Here is a 21,347-nt window from a genome sequence, read left to right as displayed (position 1 = left end):
GCATTCCTATTTGACACCTAACCAAAGGCAAGAAGACAAGAACACGGCATTGGGTGAAGCTGTGAGGTGGTTTACATGAGCAAACCAGACATCTTTATTTTGTATGGAGCAGAAAGCACAGAAGATCATGGCATGGGGGCACTGACTCAGAGGCAGCCAGTGCTCAGGAGGGCAGTTGGAGCCTCCTGTGATGGCAGCAGACTGGTAGGCTGTGGATGGTGCTGGTTTTTCTTTCTTGAGCTTATTTACTTGGAGGAAATGAAAGTACAAGTAGACCCTTGGTAACGTTGTGTGCTTATCTGCTTCACAGGCAGATAAACCCACAGTTCTCTCCATTCAGAAGTGCCTTCTTTTTCTTTCCTCTAATTACAGCTTAAGGAAATGGTACCTCACAGTGTCCAGACAGTCTCCCTGAGGCTGGCTGCTTGCAGGTTTTGTTCATTCTTGCTCCAGTGAGCACAATTTTGGGTTCTCTTTGACCAGAAGCAACTGTCTTCCTGAAAATGTCTCTCTTCCACTCAATTGTTTTCCACTCTTACTCTTCCACTGTTCAAGCCAGTGTAGCTGACTGCATGAACAGCAAATAGTTTAGGGAATCTAAGGCTGAAGGAACTATTTCCAGAACCATTTTCTTTTTCTTGCTGTCATTTCAACTCTGAAAATCTCAAGAAATACGTCAGCTTCCCTGCTGCAGCCATAGCAAGAGAAGCCTTTTGGATGTGACTGGCTTGTGAAGAGGAGTGGGCTCAGGCTCCTGCAGAGCTGGGTGCAGCTAAATCAAGTGCCAGAGTTTCTGGTCTTTTGGAGAAATGGAGCTGAGCCCCAGCAAACTCACTGCACATTGCTCACCACATGACTGCTAAATCAAGGCAACAAATGTGTCATCTGGAGTGTTTCCAGCAAAGAGAGGGAAGTAATGGCATCGCTTTCCAAGGGGAGCTCCCCCCTGAAGCTGCACAAAAGCCCCAAGAGCTTGTTTTCTGTGCTGAAAGCTCTGCAGAACCCATCTGTGAGGAGCAGCTGAGGGAACTGGGGGTGTTCAGCTGAAGAAAGGGGGCTCACGGTGACCTTCTCGCTCTCTACAACTCCCTGAAAGGAGGTTGTAGCAAAGGGGGGGGGGTCAGTCTCTTCTCCTAATAGGAGGGAGGTCTTAAAATGCATACGCAACATACACATGGCAGCAAAACCTTAGATTACCCCCAGTGTCCATCTCCCCATTCCCACTTTGTATTCCAGTTCTTTTCTCCCATTTCTGGATTGTTTTGGGATTCTGTGCTTCATCCCTTGTCATTCGTTGATAACTGCTTGAATGCAATGATCGCATATTCCACGTTTTCATCCTTGGGTTTCCTGTGAGCCTCACTTAGTTCAACATTACAGTAGAGAGGATCCTCAGGGCTGAGCCGGGATTTAAAGTTCAGGGTAACATACTTTAGGTCTTTGCTGTTGTCCCTAGGACTTTCCAGTCTTTCATAGCTGTCAGGCTATGGAAAGAAAGGGAAAACACTTGTTAGCGTGATTCAGCTGTTACCACAGACCATTGATAAGGGATTTGGTACCACAGGGAAAATCTGTTGTTTTCCTTACCTGTGCTGTGTCCACTGGTTTCTCATAGGTGTCTTTTTCTCTGTTCCCTTTGGAATGAGCTAAAATCAGAGATTTTAGAAGTAGAGAAGTCCATGAAATGCCTGGGCAGGAGTTTGGGGGAAGGCTGTGGGATTGCCCAGATAGAAGCAATGGGGGTGCACGTGGGACCCATCTACCACATTGCTCCCACCTCTCCTCTGTCATGTTAGGAAGTGTCATGTGCAGAGTCTGGAGGAACACGGGTTTGTCTTATTGTCAGAGGAGCTCACAGCAAAGAGCCTGCCTTGAGGCTTCCCAGGCAGCAGCTGCCTTATCTTCTCCAGGACGCTGTGAGTTGGGAATAAGCTCGCCTGGAGTGGAAGAGATGGCCAGGAAAGGCCCTGCTTAGTCCAGACTAGAACACGAGGCATTACCAGACTCCACATACCTGTTGTGTTCAGCTGCTTGCAGCGCCTGACATACAGTGTTACCAAGCTGATGAGTGCCAGGAGGAACAGGATGCTCAGAACCCCAGACAGCAGGATGAAGGTGTTTCCTTTTGAGCTGAAGCCAGGAGAGCAAAGGAGTTACCAGAGTTAGACAGTAGCACAGCATGATGCTGTTGCAGCCCATTACCAAGCTGTGACCACAAAAGGGACAGGAATAGCTTTTAATGCCAGAGGTTTCATGCACTTGAAAGGAGGGCCTGGTTCTCCTGCAGCCATACTCTCTTGGTTTCTCTGTGGCTGTGCCTTCTAAGCTTTTCCTAAACTATTCTCCAGGCTCTAAAAACTAGGTACTGTTCAAAGTTCAGAGCACAGTACCAGCTCTCTGGAGTAGGTACTGCCTTTCCCCCCTGTGTTTAGCTGCACCTGAGCTGATGCACTCTTAGGTGCTGCTGTAGTGTTGATGACAGCAGATGTCCAAACAGGAATCTATTTAACAGCCTGGTAAATAGAAGGATAAAACAGCAGCCAAGGACTATTTCATTGTTAAATATTCATGGCCAGGAGTAAGCAAAGTTGAGACAGAAAGGCTCGGGGGCAGAATCTGGGGATTTCTATGGCTACAATGTATGTAGTCAAGCTCAGAGACTTTCTATAGGCCTTACCTCGGGACTGGGCTGTTGGCAGGAGGGGTTGCTTGACTTGTGCCTGCAGCACCTGGCAAAGTTGTTCCAGCCAAAACTGCAATCACAACATGAAGAGAAGAATTACTGCTACTGGGTTGCTTTGCATTCACCAGCTAAACTTCCCTGCCATTCCCATCATGGATATAAATGCATTCCCACTGCAACACCCTGCACAGGGAAGCTGCCTGGGCACCTGTGTCATTGGGACACATTCTGGCAGCTGGGATGGGACCAGAAGGATCAGAATATGGGAGGGAGGGGCAGCAGCACAGCAGGAGCCCTGTGCATGCAGATAGACGTGCTCTCTGTGCAAGCACATCTGCTATAGGCAAGATCTTGAGGTAGCAGTGATGAACTTAACTACTCTGCTTAAGCAGACAGGCTTGTAAGAACTAAGCAAAGAGCATTGGCTGTGCAAGTCCCAGTTGTAAGAGCTGCTTCCAGGCCTCTTCCATGCCCAGGGGAGGTTGTGCCTGCAGGAGGCTGCTGGCTCAGAGGCTGCACTTAGTCCTAGGAATCCTGGTAGGATTTTCACCTACAGAATGATGGCATCCCCTCTCATCTTCTGGATTGCCATATCCCTGCAGTGCTGCTCTGCCACATGCCTGAAAGGCAGGCTGCTGCATGGCCTGCCACAATCAGGTGCTGAAGTGTTAGCACATACTGTTAAAACACCATGCTGAAATAAAATCTAGCAGACAGAAGTCTTTAAAATACGGGTCTACAGGTTGTCCACTTGGCAACCAAATGTGAAAGTCTTAATAGTCTTTGAAAGACAAGAGACAAGTTGCTATAAAGGGGCAGAACTGGTATCATGACAATGAGTGACAATGATAATTAAAGCTGCTCGCAGGTGGAAGTGAAGCAACACAGCACACACAAGTTTGCTCCAGTTCTGATCCCTGCTGCTATTCCATAGCAGGGCTGGTATGAGAAGGTACCGTGACATACGGCTTGGGCAAGCGGACACGTGCAGATGTAATGTGGGAGGTGGTGTGAGCTGGACAGTGCAAAGCCCAGAGGGAAAGGGTAGGAAAGTGGGTTTGGAAACTACAGCCAACTGTGTTTCCCTACAGGTCAGTACTCACCCTCAGAAACATTAAGCATGACCTCCAGCATTCGGAAGAGATCAGCATCTTCATAAAGTGCACACCAGTACACACCAGCATCCTGCGCCTGCACTCTCTCCATGGTGACAGTGACAATCTGCTGCTCCGTGTCGTCCTGGATCCTGACTCTGCCTTGCTGAGGTGTCCTCTGGTACTCCAGGCTGTTGGTGGTGACCAGCACTGTACATGATTCCCTTGCTCCCACTTTACACCAGGCTTTGCTCACAGCCCTGTACTCAGGGTCACTGTATGGACACTGGACAGAGACATCACCTGACTCCTTGGCTGTGTATTGTTTGGTCCCTGGAAAACACCCAGCATGTTTGGTGAGATCCCAAAGCAGGCACAATACCATCACTGGAATACTGCTGTGGGCTGAATACTCCCTAGATCTTCTACCTCCAGACATGAGGAGCAGAAGAGGCCAGGACCCACATTATGCATGCAGAGGTGAGTCACAAATGGGTGCCCCCTTCCTCTCGTTCCCCCAGGGACCGCACGCTCATGGGCACTAAGCCCATAGGGCCGGGGAGGCAAGGACTGGGGAGGGATGGCAGTTGTGGGGTCAGATCAAGAGCAATGCCTGGCAGTGGGATTGGTCTCCAGCAGTACCCAGCATGGGCAAGCCCAGTGCTGAGCTGGAGAAGCTGCTTCTGGAGCCGCTGGATCAGCCCTGTGGGAGGCACTTGTGAAGAGTGACACCATTTGTGGGAGCTCCTGGGAACCTCCCCTGAGTCTCTGCTGGGAGCAGACAGAGCATGAAGGGCCAGGCCTGGGCCTTGGTTCCACCAGCCCGAGGGGCAGCTGCCAGTGAGTCTGCCAGAGAGACAGAGCAATGGGTGTGAGCTGTGTGGCGGCAGCGCTGGGCTCCGATGCTGTGGCACAGGACAGGAGGGAGAACAAACAGGGGAACTGGGGCTGAAATCTGCAGACATCCACGCCTGGCTACCAGTAGGTACTCACTCTTGGACACAGAGAGCCTGACCTCCATGAGCCAGGTGAGATGAGACCTTCTGTAGAGTGCACACCAGTACATGCCAGAGTCCTCAGCCTGCAGCTTCTGCATGGTGATTGTGACAGTCCCTTTCTGGGTGTCATCCTGGATCAATGTTCGGTCTTCCAGAGCTTTGCTGTTAAGCTGTGTTGAAGGGTAGTCTGTCCTCGCCACAAAACTACACGAAGTCTCATCTTCTCTTCGACACCAAACTTTTGTCCCCACGCTGTAGCTCAGGGTGCTAGGCAGGCACTGCACAGAGACACTGTCCAACTCCCACTTGTGCAGCTCTGTGAAACAGCAGATGTGGTCATGGCCGTTAGCAGTGGGTGCCTGGGACAAACTCTGCCCTGGGGCAACTCCCTCAAGGACAGCAGTCCCTCAAGGAGGGGGTGAGGAAGGGAGGACAAGAGAGCTGAGAGCTTGCAGGGTCTGTGGGGCTTCCTCACACTCTTGCCTGCATGAGTGGGGAAAGCAGAAAGCAAGGCTGGGGCTAGAGAGCGGAAGGTGGGGGTTCAGGGAAGCTGCTCAGCTGTGGGGATGGAGGGAAGGAATGATGTTGCTTTCTGACATGGCTTGATTTTGTGTGGGGAAAAAGGTACTCACCCTTGAAAACAAACAGTGAGATCGTCCTTAGTGGATGATACGCATAGGAGTAGTAAGCACAGAAGTACATGCCTGAGTCCTCTGCCTGGAGTTCGGTCATGGTGACAGACACAGTTCTCTCTGTGGGGTTGTCCTTTAATGCGACTCTCCCCTTCGCAGCCCAGTTTTTGTGTGAGTATCCTTTTGTCTCCACTAAGGGCTCACATTGTCTGTTTCTGAGGCGGCACCAGGCTTTCTGCTGCTGGTGGGTAGTCTGTGCTGTGTAAGGACACCGGATGTACAGACTGCTGCCTTCTGAGCGTGTCTCCTCAGTGCTATGTATTTGAGCCTGAAAACCTGTAAATATCAATTGTGGTGAGGGAGAGGGAAGCTGCGTTCTGCCTCCCAAAAGAGCTGGGGAAACTGCCTGAGACCTTCCCCCATGGCCACTAATGGCTGGAGGAACTCTGAAAACCAAAACTGCTCCTGGCTAAATTCACCTGCTTGGAGACCAGGAGGTTGATTTCTGGTGGGCAGTGCTGAGAATTCAGCTGGGACCACCGCTGTGATTTAAAATCCAGCATCATTGGTTTAAAACCACAGACTTGCAGGTGCTGGAAGTGTTGGACTTTCAAGCCTAAATGGAACAATAGTGGGAACTGGGGCTTCCCCTTCCCTTCCCATCCCTGCTGGGAGTTGCTCAGCTCAAAGTCTGGCCAGTGCTGGATTCTGGTGTGGAGCTCCCCAGGCAGCAGGAGGTGGGGAAGGGTGTCCCGCGCTTAGGTTCATGGGAAGCCTGAGGCATGCCCAGCCCTTCCTTACCTGGGAAGCAGAGCAGCAGCAGGAGGAGGGCTCTCAGCTCCATGGCTGTCCTCAAGCCCAGGGAAGGGGCATTGCTGGGGGCTGCCCAACGTGTCCTGTTCAGAAATGTCTGTCTTGTGAGCCCTCCCGCATCACAGTGATGCTGCTGCAGGAAGTGCCTGAGCTCTTGCTTTCGACGGAAACACTTCACCACATTTTGCTGTAAGTCTGATATTAAGAAAATTTGAGGGTGGATTTGCGGAAGTGGCTGAGGGCAGAGCCTGGCCCGTCCTGGGGGCAAAGGCTCTTTGCTGCTCTCGCCTGGCTGTGTTCACACTCTGCCCTCAGGGCAGCAGCACTGGGGTTCTCCTCGGGCTGTCCTGGGCCATGGGGGATGGAGCAGGTCCTTAGCTGTGGCCTAGCCCTTCTCTCTGGGCTCCCAAGGTGTCCTCAGCCCAGTCCCCTCCTGGAAAGTCTCCTCAAAGCCAGGGTGGCAATGAGTCCTGGGCTGTCCACTCTTGGTTTCAGTCTATGTGTATGGAGCAGGAGGCAGAAACAGTCCCTTGCAAACTGAAGCCATGGTGTTGTGTGACTTCATGCTGGCTCCACCGCAGTGCTGCACAAGTGCTTGCGATGGCTGGTGGTTCAGTGTGTGGAGGGATCAGGCAGGAAACTGCGGTTGTCAAAAGATGAAGAGATTCTTCAGCTTTGGTTACAGCTTAGTACTGTGCTCAAGGACAGATCTTTTCATACCTATTCAAGCTTTGTGTCTAGAGATACAGTGAGCACAAATATATATGGAATTATATTCCCCCTATGGAATAGTTAACAGGCCTGAGCTGGCTCTGTGGAGGCTTCAAAAGACTGAAGATATAAAAGGTCTGGTAAGGAAACAGAAGCCTGTGTCAGTCGTGTGTGATAGTAAAGCTCTGCTAGTCATTCTGAGGGCTGCTGAAACAGTATTACACTGCTGTCATTTGGATGAGCTCAGTTCCAAAATTATTAGCAACTCTTTCATGTACATTTGCTTCCTTGCTGCCTCCCAAAGACTCTCCTTTTCTTTGACAGTGGCTTTCAGAGGGATCCTTCCCTTCAGAGTTGCTTTTTGTGCTGCATCAAAGGTACAGTGCTCCGTGCACTTAGTCTGCCATGCCTCAGGATCCGTGATTCTGCATCTTAACGATCGGCTCCCACTCTTGTTTCAGCTGTAGTAAGGACACCGGAGAAGGCCCATTCTTCTGCTTCGCTCCCCAGACACCTTGTGCTTGCCCTACTGGGAAATATGCCCCTTGGTCAGTGGGGCTTGGCAGATTCTCTTCTGCTTCCCCTTGAATCCCCTGTGTCCTTCTGTGCCCTTCAGGCAGTGGCAGTGGACCGGCAGAACAGCAGCAGATGCCTCCACTGCTGCTCGCAGGGTCTCCCCTGGGCCAGGACCTACCTGCCGCGCTCCAGCAGAGCAGTGCAGGAGCCTGTACTGACACCCCGGCTGCAAATCATTTCCAATTATATGGATAAGCAGCTTATTAACAATACATTCTGGCTAATCATTTTGTGCTAGATAACTTTGCATTGTCTTGTCCCCAAATCCCTCTCTCATCAGGCACTTGATGCTCAGTAACAAGAAGGGGGGCTGCACTTGTTCTCCTACAGCAAACCCCAGGAGTCTGCAATTAGCTCAGTTGCTGCAACTGGTTGCTACAAACCCAGCCAAGACCTGTGCCCACTGCAACGCCTCCCCCCTTCGCACAGCATCTGCATTTGCTGTGTCCTGTCTTTGAGGAGAGCAGCACTGTGTGCCAGGATGGGACATGAGGAGATGCCTGTCCAAGATCCAGTGTGGTGGTCACTAAGGAGCAGCAAGGAAGGAATGAAGTTGGTCCTTTTGCTGCATCTCTGACAGAGGATCGGTATGGCTTTTACTATAGTATCACAGCAAATAAAGGTGAATGTTATCTCAAGAGGTCACTTACTCCAGCCCAGGGACACTCAGTAGGATCAGCTCTTTCAATGTGATTTCTAAAGATCTCGGTTTAACTCATTTAAGTCGCAGCATCCTCCTGGTGACCTATTCCAGTGCTTGCTTGAAGCTTCTCCCGACATCTGACTCTCCTGCTATCTAAATGCCCCCCTCTCTTCGTACAGCTGAGAACTCAGAGCACAGATCATTCCCTTTCGTTGCCTTTTATGCAGTGACGCCTGCCAAGCCTCCCTTCAGGATAACCACCCCCAAGCCTTGCAGTTTTCCCTCCCAGGTTGTTTCTGGCAGCTTGGATCATTTTTTCCCCCTTCTCTGAACTCTCTCATCAACCCACCTCTTCTGCCCGTCTTCTTGGAGTCCCCCTGAAGCTTCTTGTGAGCTCCTCATCCAATCAAGGATAAAACCACACGCTCCTCTCTTGCCTTCCCCAGAAATTCTCGCTTCCCGTTCATTCACTTCCATTGCCGTGAAACCCGCAGGGCTCCAAACGCTCCAGTGCAGGTGCCAATGCCGCTAGGGGGCGGGCGAGGACCGGGAATAGCGCCGGGCCCGGGCCCGGTGGTCTGCCCGTCCCTCCGGTACCGGGGCACGGCGGTTGCGCTGTCCCTGTGGGTGCTTGGGCAGGGTGGTTTGTCCGGCCCTCCTCTGCCTCCCCTGGCTCTGGGAGGCAAGTGCCCGTGTGCGCCCGTCTTGTGCACACTGCAGAGCTTTCAGAGGAGCTGGCTATCCCCCCGCACCCTGCAGTGTGCTCTAACACGGACCTTCTACCGCCGGCCAAAGACCCTTGTCTCAAAGGGGTGAGCAGGCTACAGGCTTAACACCTTGCCTGTCAGCTGATGGAGCCTGCCCGGCCCTTCCTGGCGGCATTGCCACCAGTTGCTTCTTCAGCACAAGCAACACGAACCAGTCCTTCATCCTCATCTCCGCAGGGATGCGGGGCAGTGAGAAATCGATGCTAAATAAATGTGAGAAAGGGGGATGCTGGGAGAACGGAGAAGGTGAGGGCTGCTCTTAGGAGGAGGTGGCAGCAGATGGCTGGGGAAGCAGTAGCTGTAGGGAGGGGGAGTATGGGGGGCAGGCAGGAGGTGCTTGCTGTGTGCTCGCAGGGGCTGCGGGGCCCACGGGACAAGCACTCTTGTGAGCAGGACATGGGCTGCGGGCTCGGCTCGCTCTGAAGGAGAAGAGGCCCCACAGCAGCAGCTTAGCGAGAGGCCTGGTGTTTGGTCTGTTCCACATCAATGGGGCGTCCAGCTGTGGCTGAGGATGAAAGCAAGCAAGCGAGAGAGAGAGGATTAAAGGCTCCCAGGGTCTCCTCTAACCCGCCTAAGACTCGCCAAGAGGGCAGTGTGCGGCTTCAGGAAGGCTTCTTCATATGGAAAATATTATGTGAGGGAGAAAAAGAGGAGGGGGAAGGGATGAGGGAGAGAGGGAGACTTCTGTCCAGAGAGTGCTGGGGGAAGACTGATCACAAATACCATTTTGGAGGCTCAGACCAAGTACAAGGAGAAAAGTGCCGAGTTCTGCCATAGCCAAGAGGCTGGTGGACCAGAGGTGTGATGAGGCCTGGAGACAAGCGGAGAGAGCGCAAGGTCCAAACATGCTAAAAGCACCAAAAAAGAAAGGGATGAAAGAAGAAGGGAAAGGGATAAGGGGAACAGGGAGGCTGGCAAAAGGGAGGAGAAAGGACAGAAATGAATAGGGAAGTGGTGAAAGGTGGAATGAGGGACACAGAGGAGAGCAGGAGGTGGTGAAGGAGCCGCTGTCTGCTCCTCTGTGTTATTAAGCAGGTTGCAGGGGGAAGCAGCCACGCAGCCCCCCTGGCTCATCTCCTGCCCCTCCACGCTGCTCCCAGGAATGCTTGGGATGGGGAACAAATTGCTAACAGAAGTGAGGCATTTTGCACTGAATGCAAGCAAGTTTCCAGTGAAAGGTTTCCTGTCAGCGGGTTGGGGCTGGAGGGTGTGGAGCCCTTCTGCCTGCTCTGGTGGAATGATGCTGGGGGTTAATGTGAAGCACTGGTTACAGCGCAGGATGAAGAGCCTGAGGCTGGGCTCTTCCTGCCTTCTGTTTGGGCTGCCACCGTTTGGCTGCTTTCATTCACTGTTATTTTATGCTTCACCCACGTGTGGCATTCTCTGCCTCATCAGCCCTTCCCCTGCTTCCCTGGCCACCCCCACCAATGACATCTCCCCAGTGCTCACAGGCTCCACTCCGCTTTCCTCCTTGATTTATACTGGTGAACTGAATGACCTTCCTTGACCTCATTTTCATGACAGTGCGAGCACACACATGGGCACTCATCAAATGGCAAGTCCCTCCTGTGCGGCATTGCCCTCTGAGCTGCAAGGCCAGCTCTCCCGTTCACATATGGGGTGGCTTTGGGGTGTGCCCCATCACCCACATCCACAGCACTGCCACATCTGGAGATGTGCAGGACTTTTCTGTTCTCCACCACCTATGCTTCAAGGGAGCCTGCAGATATCTATGGTCTGTCTCTGGGAGACATCACAGCAGTACCTGCTCTCCTTTATCTAGGTTGCTGTGTTCTTGGTCATCGCTTGCTACATGGACCAGCCAAGCCAAAACACAGTGCTGCAGGATGTGCATTGACCCCCTGGTGTGGACACACTTGCAAGGAGAGGGAACTTCTATTACCACAAATATGTGGTGCCCTATGACTCCTGGTGGAATAAGTGCATTTTAGAAGGGCAGAGATCACTTCTGTCCCCTCCCTTGGAAACACAGAACTGAGTCTCTGCTCCTGGTTCTGAAGAATTTCAGACAAAAGACTGTAGTTCTTAAGTGAAAGAAGAGCAGCCAACCCAAAGGTGCTGCTGGGTTTGGAACAGCACATCAGTCACGCTGCTGTTTGCCATGATCCAGCTGCACTCCACTCTGACATCCCAGAGCTGGGGGTTTGCCACACTCCTTCCAAAGAGCTGGCACAGTGGCTTTGCCCCTTTCCCTACCCCAGCGGTACACAAATCCCTTTGTCCCCTGGTCTGGAAATTTGCCTTCCTGTCCCTCCCTTCCCTGCCTTCCTAGGAAGTCAGCGTGGATACGGTGCTGCCGGCTTGCCTGTCTGAGCTGCTTAGTTAAGAATAATAAACAAACTCCTAAATGGAAGGATATTCTTTAAACCTGCCTTGTGCTGCCTGCCAGGGAATGCAGCAGCAAAGCCCACCTCCTGTCCCCCTCCAGCCCTCGCTCCAGGCTCTCCTGAAACCTGATCTCCTTTGCTGTGGAGCTGCACCATGGCCTCTGTGTGCACCTTCCCCCCTGACCCTGTCTGGATTCTCCTGTCCTTTTCCTGACACACACCCAGCAAGCACATGCTGCTGGCCCAGACACACACATACCACAGCGGGGCACACGGTGACACTGCCGCATCTGGACCTGCGCAAGCAGAAGTGGCCGTGCTCAGGTTAACACATGTGGCCATGGTCATCCCTTCACGCGGCTGTGCACAAACTCGCTGTGAAGAGAGATGCCAACACTGTGCCAGCAGCCGGACAGCTCTCCCGAGTGGGAAAGCCACCAGGGCAGTGTCTGCTCCCAGTGTTCATGGGCATGTGGGAATCAGTGCTCACCCAGCCCCAGGAATGGGGTTTTACCTCTGGTACAAGGATGTGCTGCACACACCACCCTTGTGCTTGAAGCGTGGACCTTCCTCTACACATCTGCTTTGCTTCCATACACTCTGCTCTTTGCAGCTCCTCTGACACAGGTTTGTTTCTCCCCATCTCTCCATGTTGCTCATTTATCTTTTATTGAGGCACACAGGCATCTTCTCCCCCCTTCTCCTGCTTGTACCCCCCCCCCCCTTCCAGCCCACACAGCTTCCCAGCTTTCCTTCTCTGTGGCCCATTTTCCTCATGCCAGCATTCACAGCCAGCAGGAAGAGGATGTCAGTTAGAGGCTAAGCAGTCCCTGGGACCCTCCGGCCCTGCCACACTTTTCAACCCACTTCTCGTTTTTCTTCTTCTCTTTTGGTAATTTATTGTTTTCGGCTCTCCTCCTCCTCAGCGCCTGCTAAAGGGAACTTGTCTCCTGCCTCCTCTCTGTTTTCATCTTAAAAGAAAGGGAAAAACCCATTTTGCTCTTTCCCCAGCTCCAATTCCCCTTCCACCCCCACACCCTCCCACCTCCCTTCCCAGCCCTGAAACCTTTCCCTGATAGTGTTGCTGTAACTGTTCAATTAAAGCAGCAATTACAAAATCAATCAAACGGAGACGTGTGCTGAGCACTGAGCGGGCCGGCTGCGGAGTGGGGATGCGCCTCAGCCCGGCCCAGCCTGAAGGCAGCTCAGCTCCCAGCTCAGCTCAGATCATCTCCTTTGCTGGTGAGACGTCGCTCTGAGGACAGATACTGTGCTCTGCAGGGTCACGCTGCTGTGCAGAGCCACCATCACTGCCTTCACACCACCTCCCATCAAAGAACATCATAGAATCGTAGAATGGTTTGGGTTGGAATGGACCTTAAAATCATCCAGTTCCAACCCCCTGCCATGGGCAGGGATGCCTCACACTACACCAGGGTGCTCCAGGCCTCATCCAACCTGGGCTTGAACACTGCCAGGAATGGAGGAGTCACCACTTCTTTGGGCACCCTGTGCCATCGCCTCAGCACCCTCACAGTGAAGAAATTCCTTATATCCAACCTGAACTTCCCCCATTTTAGCTTAAACCCATCACCTCTTGTCCTGTTGCTACAGCCCTGCCCAAGCTGCTGGTGTTATCCATTGGCTTTGGCTTAAGCTGGCAGCAAGAGGGTGCCACTTGGAACAAGTCACTGGCGATGTTGAAACTAGGGTGGTTGCCTGCAGCAGGAGGAAGGCAGGCAAGTGACGAGGTGAAAATGGCAAACCCAGGCATGGGACTTGCTGGGAATTTCATGGATTTATACCTGCTGACTTCCTCTCCCCTTTGCATGCGTGTTTCTGCTCCTGCTACACACTTAACACATGTCTAATCAATGTGTGCTGTGGCTCTTTGCCACTCTCTGCTGTTTTCTCACCAGGTGACACACTGTCTCACTCCCCACTATCCATGTCTCCTCAGAACTGCATCCGTGATTTTCACTGCAGGAATTCCCTTTAGACACCTGCAGCCCTCTTGGTGCTGTCATAAGCAAGCAGCGAACCTATCCCTGACAAATCCTTCCAAACTGATCACAAACAAGAAGAGATGAGCTGGAGAACACGTTGGATTAAGAGGAAAATGTGCAAAGCAGATGAGGTTTGGTTCATACGTGGGTAGAATCATGGCAGCTTTCCAGTGGTGTGAAGAAGGCAGCTTTAGCATATGGCGTTTACTGAGGAGAGCCAGATCCTGTGCTTGCTTACACCAGGGAAACCCCATCACCATCTCCTCCCTCGAAAGGCCGAGGCAAGCTGAGGAGCAGTTGGGACCAGAGAGCTCAGTGGAAAGGATGGGGAAGGCTTTCTTGTAATCTTATGTGAAAGGAACACCTGAAAACCCCTTTGCCCTCGTAGAGCCCGTTTGGGTTCATCCTGCTGGTGGGTTCTGGTCCTGCTCGTCAAGGCTTCCCTCCAGATTTAAAGGAAGCGGGATTGGAGCTATTTAATGAGGAGCTCTTATCCCAGACTTGACCCTGATTTTGCACAGTCAGAGAAGCAGCATCCCAAAGGCTTATCATTCCTTTAAGAGCAGAAAGCTGGCGGGTGGCCTAGGGCAGGAGTCCAGTTTGGCTTTCATTTCTAGTGAGTAATACTTGAAGCCTGGTCACCCGGCAGGTCCTATGGACAGACAGGACTGTGCTGACACACTTCCTAGTGCAGCCAGGGGGAAGCAGATCAATTTGCAGGGATGCTGTAATGAGGTCCCCATCCCCAGTGGCTTTTTTAGTTTGGTGACAGCCTGATTCACTGGAATTCTGTATGTATAAAAATACTGGAGATAAGCACCAATACCCAACTGCTGCTTCACCCCTTTCCCAAAGTCGCCTGTGTCTGATGCTGCTGTTTTATGCTGTTGCAAAGCTCATCTGTTTCCCTACCCACCTGGAAATATGAGGATGAAGAAGGCTGGAAAGGGAGGAAATCTTGCACGGGGGAGTACGGGATGGTAGGTTTATTTCTATGCCAAGAAAGGCTACAGAGAGGCTGCTGGAGCCCTCCTGCTTGTTCCAGTTTGTGGCAGTGTTTGCTGGGGCTCAGTGGAGGTGGATGAATGGACCTGAGCACACTCTCACTTGGCTTCTGTCAGGTGGGGAACTGTTCCCTCAGGAATTCACTGCTGATTTATGAAGGGCTTGCTCCTGACTTGCAGGAAGATGAATCACGGCAAGATTTGCCCCCTGCTCCCTGCTCTGGGGAATGCATCGTGTGCTCCAAGAGATCAGCACAGCCCTCACACGCTCAGGGCCGCCGGTGCCTGGGGACACAACTGTGTGCTCCTGGTACCACAGGGCACGGGGCTGGTGGCCCTGGCGGAGCCCTCGGCCTGTCCCGCTCTCTGTTTGCCATCTATATTTGGTAAAAAAATGATTTGGGCTTGTTTGTTTGTGGCTCCTTGGAAACCCCCCTTAAGAAAGAAATGGCTTCTTTTGTTTGGTTACTTGGGAAGAATATTTTCCCCTCCTTCTTTCTCTATTTTGAAACACTGAAAGCAGCAAAGCTTTAAAGAGCCCGAGAACATCCAGGAGGGATCGGGCTGGCACAACAGCTTCCACAGCTCCGCTTCCCTCGGCCTCCGTCTCCTCAGACACTCGCTCCAAACACTGACAATGAAAACACGATTAAAACGTCCTCCAAGTTTCTCTTTCCATTGAAAAAAGGGGGATTTATGCTCTCTTTAAAAATCAGAATTAATGTGATTCTAATGTGTTCCTTTTGATCTTCAGGGGATTTTTTACACTGATGATCCCTAATTTTGATTTTTTTTTCTTTTTGTTTTAATTGTTTTAAAAAGCCTTAGTGAAGGGGGGGCAGGGAGAAAACCCAGTCCTACTTCTCTGGCACATCTTTAACCTTTAAGTACCTCTGGAAAAAAGATGTTTAAAATATCTGATACATTTTTAAGCAGGGTGCCTTTGACAGGTCAGTTTGAAACCTCTCTCCTTCCTCGCGCTGTGTTGGAATAAGACAATTTTGCAGCTTGGATTTTTTTGACAGTTAAATTGCAATGTAGGCAGAGGGTGGAATAGGGATCCTGTCTCTTTAACTCTCTAACTAGACAAAGACTTTTCCCCTCTGAGAGCTGAGCCCGGGATCAGAACTGTCAGATGATCTCGTAGCACTTGGGAGAGTTTGCAAAGTCATAATTATATCTTTTAACCTGTCTTGCTCTTTGCAAAAGAAAGGTCCTATTATATTGAAATGAGATTATTAGCCATCAAATACTTTCTTTCTTGGGATTCTTCTTCTTTAACAAAAAAAAAAAAAATAATTCAAATACCTTAACTACTTTGCAATTGAATTTTTATCAGATTTACTTTTCACTAAATAAATGTTCTGTAGCAGCTAGGTTTTTTTTTTTTTAAGTATTTTTAAAAGGGTGTTTTCAATATGCACATGCAAAAAAAAAAAAAAATAAAATCAGACTGAATGTCTGAAATGTCACCTGTATAATTAAAGGAAGGTAAAGTTTCCAGCTCAGCGCAGGTTTGTTGCCTGGCTTAGTTGCTGAGCTTCAAACCCGGCTGCTTTTCCTGAGTTCAGTGCCAAAAAGATTTGTATTTCCTAACCCAAATCATTTTCCACCTTCCATTTTCTCTTTTATTCCCCCCCCCCCCCTTGTGTCTTGTCTTCTTCCCCAAACATAACGAACGAAACCCCACAGAACTGCAGAGCTGTTTTGCTGGGGTGCTTTTTTCCCCCTTTAAGTCCACCCAGTTAAAACCCGCTGCACTGCAGTGTCAGGATGTGCTTTAACAAAAGGTGACGACTGCATTAGAGCCTTCAGGGTAACACCAAAACGGGAGGTAAAATAGGACCCAAATTCAAGTGAGAGCCCCTTTGAAGGAGCTCACCCGAGCACTATAGTTACACCCAGGGCTCATCTAAAACTCGAGACGCGGTCCAGGTTGCACAAACAATAAATATTTAGCTGAATAAGGACTGAAATGAATACAAACCAGTTGAAATCCACCACCAATCTGGGCCTAATCCAAAGACCTCTGCAGTCAGTGGAGGATCCTTCCACCTGCTACGACAGCTTTGGCTCGAGACCCCTTTGTTGGAAGTGCTGGGTCACTTTAATCGACTGATTAAAGTGCTGTCATTTATAGCTCTATAATTCAGATTGTGTCAGCCTTTCCATTATAAACTCTCTTTCTTTTCAAGGGTGGGTTATGTCTTGGCCATAAAAATTCATTCTGAGATTAAATTCAGCATGTTCCGATCTAACAAAGGAATTGTTCCTTGTGCAGACAGAACTCCCCGTTAAACTCACAGGATGCCAGGAGGTCACAACTGCTTTGCATTTTTTAAGGGATTAGATACATTTCAATGGGTAAAAATGCTCTGCAGAGTGCCCAGGGCCTGATCCTGCAGCACCCTGTCACGGGGCTTTAAGAGAATAGGGACTATTGCTGTGAGCAAAGTTACTCAGATGTGTATGTGTTTGCTAATACCACACTCTGGTACATGTTTTGGGAAGGGCCTCAGCTGTACCCTGCCATAATGCACTTCTATTTGCTATTTACTATATGCTGCTTTTTTGATTCCAAAGGCTAAGACTTAAGGCCATCATTTAACACACATTTCCTTAATCATCTCAAAAGACGTCTCAGTTGTAATGAAAAGCAGGAGACTGACACATCAAAAGAACCTCCCTGATGTCAAATAAGGCCCCAGTTCTGAATGAGACCCACCTGGGGAAACTTTGTGAAGAACCTCAGGACAGGAGAGTAAGGAAATTCATTGAGCTGCACTTTATATAAACCTTAGCACCTGCTAAATGTTAAGTACATGTTTTCTGTATCTCTAGAACTCCCCTGTGCTCCTGTGGCTTTGGTATTAAAACACCTCCCTGTCCTATCAGGTTTTAATACTCACAACCCTATTGCAAACTAAAGCTATTTTTTATTCCTTTACAGGCCGGATCTGGTGCCTTCAGGGAAGCTCCCTGACATGGCGTCAGCAGGCTCTGCTCCTCCAGCTTTAGTTCCTGTTTTCCTGCTGAAGCTGCAGCAGCATCTCCCTCTGAGGTCAAGGTAGGAGCAAATAGCTGGTTTTACTTCTGCATTTGTGCCTTTATGTTTCTTTTCCAACTGGATGACTCAAGAGGAAAGAGTGGCAGATATTCATAGAGTAGCACCTCAATGAGCTACCTTTAGTTGTCTGTGTGTGCTGAAGAGCCAGGCAGATAAAACCGGAGAGCCAGTTCAACCTGTGTAAACTGGCAGCATCCCCTTGACTCACTGGAGCAGCTCCAGTTTACACCACTGAGGATCTGACTTGGAATTTCAAGGCTTTTCAGTTACCATCATAAATATCTCTTCTTTTTCTTGGCAACAAAATAATCTATAGAGTAGTTCCAAAAAATTAAAAGAAGTTGTTGGCAGATGTGTCTATTAGTTTGAGCTGGAGATTTTTGGCTTTCTGAGATGGGAGTTGGGACACAGGGTAGTATGGAGGCTTCTTAACATCCACAGTAGCTTTACCTCTGGCTGTGCAGTCCACTGAGCTGTCCCTAGAGGAAGGTGCTTTGGTTCCCTGGGCTGGCTGTAGAGAGGCATTGGAGAGGTTTAAATGAGAGAGCCTGGAACTCTGTGATATGAGGAATTCCAAAGCTCCCCCTTCCCTTGGTGACAAGCGGGCCGGTGAGTCCGTAAGTCTCCACTGATGTCAGTCCCTTTGCTCCAGCTTTTGACAGGGATGTTGCATGGCTTAGGGCATGGAAGCAGTAGATGATGTCTCACTTCATATATGCGAAACATGGAAACTAGCACCTTTCTTAGCTGTGGATTCCTATGGAAAACATTCCCAGCCTTCTGGGAGTAAAATTCCTCGGCAGGGCTGGCGGCGTTGTGCCTTTGGAAGCCTGGCAGAGCCTGGCCTGGCGCTGCAATGGAAGGAGATTGGGATTGGCGCCTCTGTGGGTGTGAGTGTAAACATCCACCTGGGTGTGCCAGCGGGAACGTGCCCTGGCTTTGTTATTCCTAAAGCCCGGCTCCACTTCAGACTTTCTCCTGAGTGATTATCGACGTGCCGGCGGTTCCGCGGATGTGGAAGTTGGCTGTTTACTCTCATTTGCCAACAGCAGCATCAGCCCTTTGAGGCACTGGAGTCCTCCCTTGAAGCCAGGAGTTGCTGTTCAGCAGTTTTGCAGAGCAGAGCTGAGGAGAAACCGAGCCCATGTTCTGACCAGAAGAACGAGGTCTCAGTGGGCATCGCTCACCTCAGCCATACCCTGCCCTCCTGCCTCCTCATCCCCCCACTGCCGGCACCAGCCTGTGCTCAGACTCCCCAAAGCCAGCCCAAATCAAGGTGAAAGGTTGTATAAATTCCTGATGGGAGTTTCAGTTGCCCAGATTTTTAAATTTGGTCCTGGGACTCGTTCAGGAAAAACGTCAAAGCTTTTGCTCCGTTATTTGTGCCGAGCTAAATATAACCTGGGGGGCCCCACCTTAACTGAACACTCTCGCTTGCAAACAGAGCAGTCCACAGATTCCCATCTGCTAGTTCTCTTTGGCAGCCAGAAACCAAACTCATCAGAAGATGGAAAACTAGTGCTTGTTGTGGTGTCACCCTTCCTGATAGAAATCAATGGGTCTGTTGGAACATAGCAAGTAGCAGCTCCAACTCCTGCAGCAGGGACTTGCTTTATTTCCAGCTGGACATAACCAAGCCTGCAGTCAGAGCCACCAGATTGCTGGTGGGGTGTCCAGCTTCCCAACCACATCCATGTGTGCACCTTATCCTTGGCTCCTGCCGTGGTGGTGAAACAGGCTGAAATGGCCTTTGCTAGCATCAGGGTCCTGTGCAGACAGGATCTCTGCTGATGGAGCCTTTTGGGGCAATGGTGGCTTCCCAGGTTTTGCAAAGTGGAGCATTTCTCCTAAAGCAGCTCCCTTCCGGCAAGGCAGACCCATCACCCCAGAACCTCAGAGCTTTATGGGCTGGATCAGTGGGCAGTTGTTCCAGAAACACACTGAACTCCCCAGTCTAGGTCTCTTTTTTTGCTGTGTGGTTGTGTTGGGTTTGTTTTTTTCAGCCTTTAACACACACACACCCCCCCACACACCCCTCCCCGCCCCCCGAGATCTGAGCAAAAATAGATATAAGAAAACAAATTCTATCGTAACTTTTGTCAAGGGCGGGGAAATCATTTCCCAGCCTGCTCCAGTCCCTCAAGTCCCAGAAAGGTTTCATGGGCTGAAGCAATCGGTCTCTCTGGAGGTGCTTGAGAGGAGAAGGGAGACCACGAAACCAGGGCCCTGTGTTCCATCTGGTGTGACAGCAGCGTTCAGTTCATGGCTTGGGCCAGCTGCCCCCTGCCCGTGGCAACCTCCAGGAGCTGACACCCGGCCCCTCTCTGTGGTGTCTGTTCAGGGGACTGAGGACATCTTGATTCCATATTTTGGTTTTACAGGCCCTGCACAATAATCACCTCTTCATTCACCCTCCCACCCTCCCTACTCTCTTCTCTCTGCGCTGAGGAACAGCAGACGGGAGATTTCATGTGCCATAAATATTTAGATTGTGCCTGTGTGTTTATAACACTTGCCGAGAGTGTAACTGGAGCAGCTCACACTCGGCAGCAACACCTGATGCTGGGGAAAGTTTTCCATCACCTCATATGGACCAGACAGCCGTGTGCCGCTGGCCACCACGCACTGGGACCAGTAGCTGTGTTGTCCCTGCCCCTCTCCCCCTGCCACACCAGGGAATAATGACTGTAACAAAGCAGATGGGCTCTCATGTCCCTTGGGAGCTACTGTTCCAACGGACCCTGGAAAAAGCTGTGCCTGGGATTCAGTGGAAACTTTCTGCAGCATTATATGGCCCGTGTGAAATGTGTCCACATGTGGTAAGAGATCCGTAGTGCTGGTCGTGTCTTAGCCTCCTCAACATAGCCCGAGTGTGTTCACTGCATGGCACTGTTGCCTTTAAGAAGGTGGAACATCTAATGCAGGAGCTTTTCCAGAGCAGGTTGGTAAAGCTGATCTTTGTGAGCACAAGAATAACCCAGCAGCAGTTCCAGGCCCCCTCCCATGGCTGCCTGGACCAGACCCCGCTGGGCTGGGCTGTGCTGGCTGCCCTGGTTGTATGTGAAGTGCAATCCCAGCTCCTGTGGGAGCCTGCCTGGGCACACGCTGGGTCCAACCATGCTCTTCCCAGAGCATCAGGTCTCTGAAGTGTTACGGAATTTCTTGTGCTTTAATAAATGTGTTTTTACTAATGTTTCTTCAGGGGAAAATATTTGTCTTTTGTTTCTCTGTGTAGCCTCTTTAGGACTTTGTGGAAGAGAAGCCAATAGCACTGCTTCTGGCTCTTTTTTTCCCGCTGCCCTGTGCTTTTTTCCTCTCTCATTTTTTTTTTTTTTTTGAGAGGAAATAAATCTCTGGTTTCAGTCCCTTCCCTTGCTCCTATTCCATTTACCTGCTGGTTCTGTGCTTTAGTAATGAGAGCAGTGACTGACTCACAAACTGGGCAAGTGATTTGATGCTTGTCTACTATGGGCATTGCTCAGACCTCTTTCCAGGAGCCTTTAGTACTTGTCATGCTCAGAGGTAAGACATTACAAATGATGTCCAGTTCAGTAGCTGTTGGGTTCTTTAAAGATTGGTCTCTACCACCCATGGCAGATTTTGAACTTGATGCAGTGAGGACTGGAACTAAGAAGGAAGAAGAAGAAAAAGGGAGGGAGAGAACCCTTCCTCGCCCTGTTTTAGAGTCAAGGGATGGAGAGGAAACATAAACTCAATTTGATGTGGATTATAAGGCACCTATAAAGAAAGTCGTATGAACTGAGACACTTGGCTCTGTTACTCTAATGATACCTATGGAACAATATGTGAAACCTATTACACTATTCTGGATGGATGTGTGTGTGTATATGTATTTATATATATGTACAGAGAATGAGAGAGGGAGACGAAATATGGGGCCTTTATTTTTATTGGCTTCTGCAAAGAATAAATTACACAGCAAGGGCAAGGTTAAATTATTGTAAATGTCTGTATGAAAGGCATCACTTAATTATTAACAGTCTG

At 50.3% G+C, this 21,347-nt stretch overlaps 1 protein-coding gene and 1 long non-coding RNA gene across 3 annotated transcripts in view; one reads left to right on the top strand and one right to left on the bottom strand.

Moving 5' to 3' along the window:
* Window positions 1-54: 54 nt before the first annotated feature.
* Window positions 55-6,534, bottom strand: LOC136023585 (polymeric immunoglobulin receptor-like). Of its 2 annotated transcripts, none has more exons than XM_065698168.1 (8): window positions 6,209-6,510; window positions 5,408-5,743; window positions 4,771-5,091; window positions 3,787-4,110; window positions 2,678-2,753; window positions 2,015-2,130; window positions 1,588-1,646; window positions 55-1,484 (listed from the first exon to the last, which is right to left on the bottom strand). In XM_065698168.1, exons 1-8 carry the CDS (start codon window positions 6,249-6,251, stop codon window positions 1,278-1,280), a joined length of 1,482 nt encoding a protein of 493 aa, XP_065554240.1. In that variant the 5' UTR covers window positions 6,252-6,510; the 3' UTR covers window positions 55-1,277. The 2 variants fall into 2 exon arrangements, 1 of the variants encoding a protein (XP_065554240.1); XR_010616641.1 differs by having other exon boundaries at window positions 1,458-1,484; window positions 1,778-2,130; window positions 6,209-6,534.
* LOC136023587 (uncharacterized) overlaps window positions 6,216-21,347 on the top strand; it is a 55,929-nt gene continuing 40,797 nt past the window's right edge. The window contains exons 1-2 of the long non-coding RNA XR_010616642.1: window positions 6,216-6,409; window positions 17,226-17,342. This is a non-coding gene — a long non-coding RNA (uncharacterized LOC136023587). The remainder of the gene's footprint in view (window positions 6,410-17,225; window positions 17,343-21,347) is intronic.

Source organism: Lathamus discolor, chromosome 19 (genome assembly GCF_037157495.1).
Source record: "Lathamus discolor isolate bLatDis1 chromosome 19, bLatDis1.hap1, whole genome shotgun sequence".
Classification (NCBI taxonomy): domain Eukaryota; kingdom Metazoa; phylum Chordata; class Aves; order Psittaciformes; family Psittacidae; genus Lathamus; species Lathamus discolor.
This window is presented reverse-complemented; position numbering and strand designations above follow the sequence as displayed.

Excerpts from the sequence above, each read along its gene's own strand:
- LOC136023585 (XM_065698168.1), bottom strand. The coding sequence starts at position 6,251 with ATGGAGCTGAGAGCCCTCCTCCTGCTGCTGCTCTGCTTCCCAG. Across the intron at positions 5,744-6,208 it reads GCTGCTGCTCTGCTTCCCAG|GTTTTCAGGCTCAAATACAT; the intron begins GTAAGGAAGGGC and ends TGATATTTACAG. Across the intron at positions 5,092-5,407 it reads CTCACTGTTTGTTTTCAAGG|AGCTGCACAAGTGGGAGTTG; the intron begins GTGAGTACCTTT and ends GCTGTTTCACAG.